General features: G+C 39.1%; 1 protein-coding gene across 1 annotated transcript in view; it reads right to left on the reverse strand.

Annotated features, from left to right (window-relative positions):
* Window positions 1-1,848: 1,848 nt before the first annotated feature.
* Window positions 1,849-12,308, reverse strand: part of LOC130919093 (histamine H3 receptor) — a 33,681-nt gene continuing 23,221 nt past the window's right edge. The window contains exon 4 of the mRNA XM_057841506.1: window positions 1,849-3,986. Within this exon, the coding sequence (XP_057697489.1) occupies window positions 3,501-3,986 (486 nt within the window). The 3' untranslated portion in view covers window positions 1,849-3,500. The remainder of the gene's footprint in view (window positions 3,987-12,308) is intronic.

Raw genomic sequence — 12,308 nt, forward strand, 5'->3', positions numbered from 1 at the left:
GCTTCTCTGTAGCTCAGGTCAGGCGCTTCTGCCGCTGTTTCAGGTTTAAAAGTGGCTTTACCTGGGGAATGCGGCACCTGTAGCCCATTTCCAGCACACGCCTGTGCACGGTGTCTCTGGATGTTTCTAATCCAGACTCAGTCCACTGTTTCTGTAGGTCCGCCAAGGTCTGGAATCGACCTTTCTCCACAATCTTTCTCAGGGTGCGGTCACCTCTTCTGTTTGTGCAGCGTTTCCTGCCACACTTTTTCCTTCCCACAGACTTCCCACTGAAGCCTATTCAATCAGAGATTTCTTTCTTTGTCTTAGCCTCTTGCTTGAGGGTGTCAATGATGGCCTTCTGGACGGCAGTCAGGTCGGCAGTCTTGCCCATGATTGCGGTTTTGAGTAATGAACCAGGCTGGGAGTTTTTAAAAGCTTCAGGAATCTTTCGCAGGTGTTTTGAGGTAATTCGTTGATTCAGATGATTAGGTTAGTAGCTTCTTTAGAGTACCTTTTCATGATATGCTAATTTTTTGGGATTGGGATTTTTGTTTTTTCTGGACTTTTTTTGCCAAAATCATCAATATTAAAACAATAAAAGGCTTGAACTACTTCAGTTGTGTGTAATGAATCTAAAATATATGAAAGTGTAATGTTTATCAGTACATTGCAGAAAATAATGAACATTATCATTCATTTTCCATGCCGCTTTTTCCTCACGAGGGTCGCGGAGGTGCTGGAGCCTATCCCAGCTGACTACGGGCAGTAGGCAGGGGACACCCTGAACTGGTTGCCAGCCAATCGCAGGGCACAAGGAGACATACAACCATACACGCACACACTCATACCTACGGACAATTTAGAGTGTTCAATCAGCCTACCATGCATGTCTTTGGGAGGAAACCGGAGTTCCCGGAGGAAACCCACGCAGGCACGGGGGGAACATGCAAACTCCACACAGGAAGGCCGAAGCCTGGGATTGAACCCTTGATCTCAGAACTGTGAGGCAGATGTGCTAACCACTCAGCCACTGTGCCGCAACTTTATCACAATATGCTAATTTTTTTAGAAGGACCTGTATATATTGTAAGTTAATTTTATTGCCTACACTGCGTTTCGGGGTCATCAACATGTTTGCCCCCGCCATATTCCATAAATAATTTATATTTCAAGTTGTTTATAGGTGGCGGAACAAGAGAAAATGACATTTTAAGGGTACCCAAGACATTTTTTGGGGGGGAGCGGGGTGGTCACTTTCAAAACTATTTATTAGCATTCTTTTCTCTTTATTTGTATATATTTGTTTAAAGCCAAATAAATTTATTCAGAAACAGTTTTAGTATCTTTGTAGATGGATTACTGTAGTATTCGGACAATAAGCCGCTACTATTTTCCCTCATTTTGAATCCTGTGGTTTATAGTCCAGTGCGGCTTATTTGTGGATTTATTTGGGTTAATAGGTAACACTTTGACAGCGGCGTCATAAGACCGTCATAATTATGACATGACACGATCATAGGCATTACTGAATGCTTATGACAGATGTCATTAAGTGTCATCTGGCATGTTATACCACTAACTGTGAGATCCTTTGCCATATGACACTAAATGACATCTGTGATAACAGTGCTTCTCAATTATTTTCTGTTACGCCCTCCCAGGAAGACGTAATCGTTTAGTGCCCCCCCCCCAACTCTCTGCCGCCACTGAAAATAGTATCATTTGTCAATAAAATTATTATTATTATCAGTACACCTCTGCATAACACTGTCGTTTTTAATATTATAGAAAAAAGTAATATACGGTAGATCAACTAACAGAAAAGACTTAAAGCGCATCACTTTGCCTGAATTAAAAAAAAAAAAAAAAGTCACATTCAAACTGTAAAAATACACTCAAAGTACATTTTTTGACCATTTAATACTGAAAAATGAAATTGAATAAAATCAATAAATAATAATAAATTCAAATTGATTAGCAATATTAACTCATGAGAACAATATGTCAAACCATTTGACTGGAAAAAAGAAAATAATAATAATAGAACAAAAACAACACTGTCATTGGACAGAGGGGCAGTTTTAATTTTTGCTATTTTACATTGAGCAACTTGTTATTCCACCTTATATGATGGTCACAGTGCTCGCTGGTTTACTGATTTAACACTGACCAAGCAGGATGAGTGTTGGCAATATTCAGCACGTCTTCGCTGAAAAAAAGAATCAAGCGGCTTATCAATGTGATTGGGGTCTAATCTTTTAAAGTGACGTCTTAATTGATTTAGCTTACTGCTGTCCGTTGCAAACAGTTTTAGATACAGACTGGTCTTTCCTTGTTTCCAACTGTATCAAAAGTCAAATCCAAACGCTACATACGCTTTGTCATATTTCCTCGTCTTAGCTCTTCACATCTCCAGCGCTCTTTGCTGTGCGCTATTGTTTGGTCAAAAAATAACTGCGCACTTTGAAAATGAGAGCGCCACTGCCACCTACTGTGTGAATGCTTTATTCTAGTAAGGCAAAAAAGTATGCTCCACGAGGTCACATGCGCCACCAACGGCATCACTCTGTGCCCCCTTTGGGGCGCCCACTCCACTATTTGAGCGGTACTGTACTATAAGTATTTATAAATGCTGATGACAGTGTCATGTCATAATTATGATTGTCTTATGACAGTCTTATGGCGCCACTGCCAAATAAAGTGTTACCAAATACCATAACTAGAAATTGATTAAACAACTGGAACAGTAACCGAAAAAAAAAATGAGCACAGAACATGAATTTTGATTGTTATTTTCATCTGTAGTGCCGCAATGCATGCTAGGAGGAACGTTGGATGACAACAGAGTTGACAGGAGGTGTCAGCAGAGGTTGACTGTCTCCCCCAAGGGAGCAGTGATGGCCAAATGAAGCTTCTTGAAGTCAATTGGTTCAAAGCTTCATGGTGGTTCATTTGGTCTTAAGACAGTCTTATGATGCTGTTGTCAAATGAAGTGTTACCGGTTATCATATTTTGGTGTAAATATCCCATAATACAATAAAGGAAACTACGGCTTATAGTCTAGTGCGGTTTATCTAAGAACAAATGCCTTTTTCGTGTCAAATTTGGTGGGTGGCGGCATATAGTCAGGTGCGCCTCATAGTCTGAAAATTACTGTATTAAAAAATTTGAAAGTTGGGACAGAATTTGTCCTCCAATTGCGGAATGACCCACACAAAGGTAAGATGAGATGATTGTTTTCACTTTTGAGGTTTCGCTGTAATCTTCGGACCCAAATTCAGGTACTACACATACAACAAAAGTAATTTGGGGGGTCACAAGGTTTTGGATTGTCCAGCCTTGGCGGAGGTCTTCTCTCTTATGATTTCTATCTTTGTGCTTTGAGCATCCTCAAAGACTCTTATTTTCATATATTGGATTTTTGGGATGAAGGAAGAAGAAAATTTATTATTTTTTCTTTTTTCGTCGTTTTTACACAGTTTGGCAGTTTTTGCATTGGTTCAAGTGTTTTTCACGCTCTAACACGACTGTGGCTCCACCACCTGAGGCTGGACCGATTGTCTCTTAGGACACAGGATTTTGGAGAAAGCCCTTCGGAAGCTGCTGTGGCACAACGGGTAGAGAAACGGGTTGATGGCCGAGTTGAGCCACAGGAGCCAGAACGTGATGTCGTACCAGTAGTTGGCCACGCACGTCCCGCTGCAGGCGGCGCGGATGATCATCAGCAGCGTGTAAGGAGCCCAGCAGATACCGAAAGTGCACACGATGACGGCCAGCGACTTGGCGATTTTAATGTCGCGGGAAAGGCGGGACCCTGGTGCCCTGCGGCCCGGCGCTGTCACTGCCGGCGAGGGCTGGAAGGACCTGGAGTTCCTGCCGCCCGGCGAGGACTTCTCCCTGTGCGCCAGGATCTGACCGGCGTCCAGATTGACGCAGGAGGACGGCGTCAGTCCATCATCGTCCTCGATGACGGCAGAGATGGCGGTGGGCTCACTGCACGACACCTGAAAGGAGAAGACGGCACCTACATCGTGAGCATGCCAGCGGAAAGAATCTTATGAAATGAAAAGCTAATACTTCCCAGAAATAGACAAATGGCCAGTACTACTTTAGCCACTCAAAAGCGAGTAAACCAGACGGTATGTCATACTTCTGACTGGTCCAATGTTTAAAGTACAACTATAGAAAATTAACAGTTTATAAACTTATCATCACTTTAATAGTCGTTTTACTGTACACACTGATTTTGCCTGAAAACCACAGAAAGTGTGAAATGCTACAGTGTTTGAACGATTTGTTTTTTTTTTTTACTGTTCCTGCTACTGTTCCTGATGTCTGAGTGTGCTCTTAAGCGGTGCCATTTTTTGTGTTTAAACATTATTTTTTTTCCATTATCAGAGGTCTAAATTCGCAATATGCACTCTCAGTACTGTAATTTCCAGACTATAAGTGAGACTTGAATGTAAGTCCTACCAATCAAAAATGAAGTGGAAAAAACCCCTATTAGTCGCACTTGAGTAAGACGCAAGGGGGGAATTTTATTTTATCAGAGACCAAGAAAGAAACTGTATACCAGTGTTGTTTTTGGCAATTTTGTAGTCTCAGTCTTTTGGACGAAATACTTAATATTCTTAGTCATATTTTAGTCATTTCAAAATGTGTTCGTCTTCGTCTAGTTTTAGTCAACGACAAGTCAGACAAATTTTGTCTAGTTTTATTCAACAGTTACTCAAAAATGTTTTCATCTGTAAACTTAGAAAGTTTTAGTCCATGAATAAAAACATAAATATAAAAGATTCCCACCAATTTAAAATGAACATTGACAGATGAGCACATCCTTGTAGAGTATACAACAGCGGTAGCCAACTCCGGTCCTCGAGGGCCACTATGCAGCTTGTTTTCCATGTCTCCCTCCTCCAACACACCTGACTCATATAATCAGGATCGTTATCAGGCTCCTGCAGAGCTTACTGATGAGCTGATCATTTGATTCAGGTGTTTTGAAGGAGGGAGACATGGAAAACAAGCTGGATAGGGGCCCCCGAGCACCGAAGTTGGCTACCCCTGGTCTACAAGGACCTCAAACTCTTCATGATGATAACACAACCTAGCAGGAAAACACATTATTTTCAATTAATTAAACTCACCTAGATTCCACTAACTGTAAGTAAATTTTTTTCCAAGCATTTAACACTCACCACGCGAACGCCATGCTAATGCTACAAATTACATTTAGTGTGTGATGACCACTCAACACAGACCTTTAAAGGCTAAAGCAACATGGCATATCTAGCCAAGATAAGAAAACAAAACTTACCAAGCAGCACCTGACATTTTATTCACGAAAGGAAAGTTTGGAGCCTCGAGAGTATGTGTGTGGGGCAGGGGGCGCAGCATGTCACATGAGTGACATAACCAAACACTGCTACGATGCGTGCTAACTACACATACGACAAAAAAATGTCACACCTTGTGAACTTATGACGGAAACAGGCGAATTTTCATCTCTTTCTAGTCTCGTCAGACAAAAACTGGCATTTGTCTCATTATGTTTTAGTCTCCCAAGGCACGTTTTTAACTCGTCAGCGTCACGTCATCGTCACGAAAAAATTGTTCGTTGATGAAATATTTTCGTTATTGTCATTAGAGATGTCCCGATTGATCGGCATGTCCGATCACGTCATTTTCAAAGTATCGGAATCGGCAAAAAAATATCGGCCATGCCTTTTTTTAATATATACATATATTTTAATTAAATTGTTTTCTAATTGTATTTAACGTCACAGACATAATATGTTACACTCATCCAGAGTCTTTAATTTAGGCTTAAGGTAGGGTTATCAAATTTATCCCGATAACGGCGGCAATTAGTTTTTTTTAAAATGTGTCACGTTAAAATATTTAACGGAATTAATGCAAGCGCTGCATGACCCTCTCATTCATTGTCGCGCTCAATCTGTAATGACGCCGTTTTACCTATATATAGAGATAAAAGGCAGCGCAAAATGAGTAGAGTGAACTTTGACAGCCTTTGGAACCTTTAATTAATTGGCTAAAGCCTTGCAATCTCTCTCCCTATGATTAGAAATATCATGGGAAGCAATGTGGGGAAGCAAGCTGGCAGTTGATCATTGTCTTAACACCTTATGTTATTTCTCAACGCAGAGAAGATATAGCAATTGGTAGCACGTTGCGCAGTCATGGTTCCACTTCCCATCATGCATTTGGGATGGCCACAGTATCATTTACTGAAAGCTCAACAAATACACTAGATGGCACTATTTAGTCACAATATACAAAGTCACAAGTCTTTCTATCCGTGGATCCCTCTCACAGAAAGAATGTTAATAATGTAAATGCCATCTTGAGGATTTATTGTCATAATAAACAAATACAGTACTTATGTACTGTATGTTAAATGTATATATTCGTCCGAGTTTTATTCATTTTTTTCTTAATCCATTGCCAAAATGTATATGATCGGGAATAAATATCGGGAATGATTGGAATTGAATCGGGAGCAAAAAAAAGCAATCGGATCGGGAAATATCGGGATCGGCAGATACTCAAACTAAAACGATCTGATCGGGAGCAAAAAAACATGATCAGAACAACCCTAATTGTCATGGTTGACGAAAACAACACTGCTGTATATATTCGGGGTGAGAACCTCTGGGTACCTTCTGGTACGATACCATGTGACACAAGACTCACGATTATTATTATTAACGATTATTTCACAATATGGAAATACAAACAAATACACGGGCCAGGAAATCAATCTACGATATTATTAGATATAAGATTCAACGATTAAAGAGAAAAGTGAGCTACTTCTAAAATTAGAAAAAAAAAAATCTGTTTTGCGGGCAGTCTGTCAAATGCCATCCTCACACACTATGATAACATGTCAGGGCAGATTTGTTGAAGCAACACCGCATTATTGCAACAAACAAATGATATAACTCTTTGTTTGCCATTGACAACGTTAGATGTCCCATTTCATTTAAACTTGAAGGGCTACCTCTGAATGCTCATGTTTGAGTGCCATTGATGTCGCAAGATGTCCAATCAATTGATGGAGAGGGGCGAATGAACAAATGTCAAAATGAATTGTCGCTTAGTGCTGTCAAAGACAGCCAATTAATTAACATTTACTCTATTCTAGTGGAAAATTTTGTTAGCAACCAGTTGGTTCCTTCATGAAACATTGACATCTTTTTAAACCAATGTATCGATTATTGACAGAAGCTTACAGATAACCTACAGTCAGTGACGTGCGGTGAGGTTCATGGTTGGTGAGGCACTGACTCCTTTAGTGTCAGATTTCCAAATATATAAACCAAAAAGGGAAGCTTATTCAATTGGCTACTGGTTATTTCATATCTCATCAGCATTCTTCACAAAACACGCACACACGGTACATATTATCGATACGTAAAAGTAAGAAAATAACATGCATTTGCGCTACACCCTCAATGTGTTGGCCGTCGCAATTCTATAATTAATGCAACATAAATGAGAGTAAAGAGTGGTGTACAAAACCACAGAATTCAATTCTGACCTTTAGTGAAACATTCAGTTGTTTTTAAAACTTTTAATTTTGATACTTTAATCAATTTATTACAGATTGCTAAACAAAAAGTGTGAAAAGAAAAACAAAGAATATTTTATTTAAGGCCAAAATTTAGTTTTTAAATATTCTATTGTATTTTTCTTAGTCTAAGCTCTTTTTTTTTTTTTTTAAATAAGATTGAAATGAAAACTGTTTGTAGTCTTGCGCCTGTCCTTCACCACAAAAACCGGTGTTACTTTGGAAGGGCATAGCTTTGGTCTCAACGTTCGTAGGGACGATATAACAGCATAACCTGCATGTAGGTACACTTTTTGCTGGGGACGGGACATTAATAAAACCAAACAGATTGGATGAAGGGGGCAAAGGGCCACATTTCTCATGAATATGAACCTAATTAATTAATAGGCAAAATGATCAATGCAAAATAAATCCTTATCTACTGATAATAACTTTTACGTGCATTGGTTCAGATGATACACTGTTCGATTCAAACCTTTGTTTTTAAAAAATACTAAAGAAACATTTTGAAAACTTCCTGAATAAATGTCTGGTTTTTATTAGCAAACATAAACATAATGAAAATAATTCACTTAATAATGGCAGGGTCAATGCTATCCTTACAACATATGGAACTATTGAAAGATCTAAATTCTCTATATAACTGAACATTATATCATGCAAAAAAGGTAAGGTTGCTTAAAAGTTGATGGGGACAATTTTAGCATCCTGAAAGTTGGTAGTGTTATGTCCCTACCGTCCCTATGCAAACCTACGCCCTTTTTGTAAAAGTCCTCCTTATTTTCCTTTACTTTAAAAAATCTCTCCGCCTCAATGGAGAGGATTGCTTCAATTAGATCGTTCTGTGTTCTATTTGACAAGCCAGATGAAAAACACAGTGGATGTGTCCAAATGTCTAGCTAACCTTTCATCTTTCTCAGCAAAACCATGTAATCGTTCTACATATATGCCACGTTTAGAAGAGCTTACACGCTCATCGTTACCACGAAATGTTAACTCCTGTTTACCTAGAATGCAGGTTGCATTAATGAGGTCTTTCAAACTCTTTCGGTTTTCCTTTACCTTAGGATTGTGGATGCTACCGTTAAGCTTCCGCTGTTCGTCAAAGCCAAATCGATCCTTGAGCTTCCAAAAGCTTTTAAAGCAATCAGGCTTTGAATGTGAGTTGTCGAGAGCTCATGTTTGCTGAGGCTTCGTGGTAGTTTTTTAATGTCACAATATCTCGTGTTAGTCCAAACATTGGCACAAGTTGAGAAGAAATGGCAGGGAAAGTAGCAAAGACGATTTTTCGAAGGACAGCCACATGGCCAGTCTTTTCGGGTGTACCAGTCCGTTTGAAAAGCGCGAGTTATCTTCTGTCCCATAGTTTGAAGCAAACCTTTTAGCTCCGGTGTTGTGTTAATCGCGTCCACTTTTAACGGAAAGTCCAGTTTCACGTACGCCCCCTTTCAGTGCGGCAGAGTACTATCTGCCGCAACCTGTGCCTTTTCACTGCGGTTTTATTTCCCATCAGCAAAACTAAATATGTCGATAACAAACATTAAACTTTAAGGGTTAAAGACATTAGCCAGACTGTGGAAAATCAGGTGAAATAAACGTATCTGGAAACATTATAATGGCGACATGCAGATGTACGGCAACCAGCACTCTCCAATTCCATGTATCAACCCAGTTTGTTATGGATTGCGCATTCATTGCGCAGGTGAGGCTTTACTCGTTGCTGCCACACCTCTCGTTTCATTTCTTTATTTGAACAGGAAATAGGCAAATTCAGCGATTTTGACTATAAAAAATGTTTGAAATGAGTCATACATAAAGAGCAATGGACAAATATTAATATAAATTTGATGCTATAATTATTTTTTTGTCATGATGACAGGTGAGGCTCTGCCTCACCTGCCTCCCCTGACCGCACGTCACAAAAGTGAGTACACCCCTCGCATTTCTGCAGATATTTAAGTATATCTTTTCATGGGACAACACTGGCAAAATGACACTTTGACATAATGAAAAATAGTCTGTGTGCAGCTTATGTAATAGATGTAATTTATTTTCCCCTCAATATAACTCAAAATATAGCCATTGATATCTAAACCCCTGGAAACGAAAGTGAGTACACCCCTTTGAAAAAAACATACATCCCTAAATGTCCAAATTGAGTACTGCTTGTTATGTTCCCTCCCAAATGTCATGTGATACGTTACAGGAGTGCTGTCAGCATTGCTGCAGAGATTGAAGATGTGGGGTGGGGTCAGCCTGTTAGTGCTCAGACCATACGCCGCACTCTACATCAAATTCGTGTGCATGGCTGTCACCCCAGGAGGAAGCCTCTTCTAAAGACGGTGCACAAGAAAGCCCACCCGTCTCATCAGACCATAGGACATGGTTCCAGTAATCCATGTGCTTTGTTGACATGTCTTCAGCAAACTGTTTGCGGGCTTCCTTGTGTACCGTCTTCAGAAGAGGCTTCCTCCTGGAGTGACAGCCATGCACACCAATTTGATGTAGAGTGCGGCGTATGGTCTGAGCACTAACAGGCTGACCCCCCCACATCTTCAATCTCTGCAGCAATGCTGACAGCACTCCTGTAACGAATCACATGACATTTGGGAGGGAAAATGACAAGCAGTACTCAATTTGGACATTTAGGGATGTACGTTTTTTCAAAGGGGTGTACTCACTAAGCCTGTCGCAATATGCAATAATTCCATTTATTGCATGGTAAATAAAAATGAAGGCGTATATTTTCCCGCTGCGATTTATCGCCTCGCGTGCACGTGCGGCAGACGTGCTGTTAAAAGTTCGGCTTCCTTGTTATCAACAATGCAAAATGCTTCTTCGTTCTGGGTCCCGCAAAAAATAGCGCCGGAGCCAAGCTGTTCCCATTATATTCTGTTGTTGAACATATATCGGACATGTCAGTGCTCCGGAGACTGCGGACAATCTCCGGCGTGCCAGAGCCCTCCGGATGGTTTAGGTTATTTTCTATTTTTGCTGGAGACTCATCCGTCAAAATGGGCGGAGTCCACAGCCCAGTTGCTTATTCACGGTTTAACCAGCGAAATATGGACGAAGAACGCTCAATCATGGAGGTGGAAAGTCACAAAGTGATTTATGATGCAGCAGATCATCATTATAAGGACAACATTAAAAAGGAAGCTGTATGATCCTATTATATGTGTTTTTCTGGCAATGATATCAAAAACACGACATGCTGAAAACGTTTTTCATTAACACACGACGCTAACACCACTTCCTCAACCTGTGGCTCTCGGCAGGTTGTGTCTCTCTCTCTCACTGCTATGTCACATGAACAAAACAACATCACCTTTGCATGTGCTACAGGGTGCCTCGGAAAACATCCAATCAGAATATTACACATGGAACGCTATTGAAGAAGCTATAAGGGGAAAAGTTTTCATTTGGTTAATGCTTAAGTTATTAAGTGCCATTTGATTTTTTCCTTGAAAAAGACATTTTATTCATTCTGTTTTTGTGCGGTATTAATATTGTTGTCTTTTGCTTTGAAGAGGCATGGATTATTGTTTTTAGTTGTGATTTCTTAAAAAGTATTTTTGAATTTAAGAGTAAAGATTTATCACATTTAAATGGGTGCACCTGATCTATTAATATATACTGTTATTGTGAATAGCTTTTTTAAAAACAAAATTGGGGTGGGGGACACAATAATATCGCATATCGCAATTAATTTATGAGATAAATTATCGCACACTAAAATTTGTTATCGCGGCAGGCTTAGTACTCACTTTTGTTGCCAGGGGTTTAGTTATTAATAGCTATATTTTGAGTTATTTTGAAGGGGAAATAAATTAACTATATTATATAAGCTGCACACAGACTACTTTTCATTGTGTCGAAGTGTCATTTTGTCAGTGTTGTCCCATTAAAAGATATACCGTATTGGCCCGAATATATGGCCCTGATTATAAGACGACCCCCTCTTTTTCAAGACTCAAGTTTGACTTTTTGAACACCAAATTAATTTTTATACAGAAAATAATTACAGTACATCCGAAACAAATGATTATAACAATATATTTGAGAGAAAAGGCACATTATTTTGCCTCATTCAAATCTTAATAATATATTAATTAATATTATATTAATAAAATATGTAAACTTAAAGTGCAATCACATTCGTTAATGAATGGCTTCTGGTTTTTGAAATGTAAATAAACCAATCTATTGTGATAAAACAACAAAATTGCAATAACTGCATTAACCATCAAAGTGAAGTCTAAATGTAACTGTAGTCTTGAAACAAATCTGAATAAGGAAAAACATTGCAATAAAATAATGCAAACTGGTTAAACTTGAGAGTAGCTGAGATCTGTCATGACAGAACATCGCTTCAATTACACTGTATATCTGGCGTCATCTAGCGTTGTGAATGGATATAATGTCTAGTAGAGCTGGGAATCTTTGGGCACCTAACGATTCGATTACGATTACGATTCAGATGGTCCAATTCGATTCTAAAACGATTATTGATGCACCCCCCCCCCCCTTTTTTTTTTTTTTTTTTTTTTAATAAATATTTTGTACATTTGTTCCAAAATTGTTCAAAAATACTCTCAGGCTAAACCAAACTACTATTTCAGTATCTGGTTAACATATAGCAGTAAACAAATATACAAAAATAACAGTAAATAAAAAACTCCAGTCCCCATTCTGTATCAGCAGCTTTAAACTACATTCAATTAATTTAATG

Source organism: Corythoichthys intestinalis, chromosome 7 (assembly GCF_030265065.1).
Source record: "Corythoichthys intestinalis isolate RoL2023-P3 chromosome 7, ASM3026506v1, whole genome shotgun sequence".
NCBI classification, from domain to species: Eukaryota; Metazoa; Chordata; class Actinopteri; order Syngnathiformes; family Syngnathidae; genus Corythoichthys; species Corythoichthys intestinalis.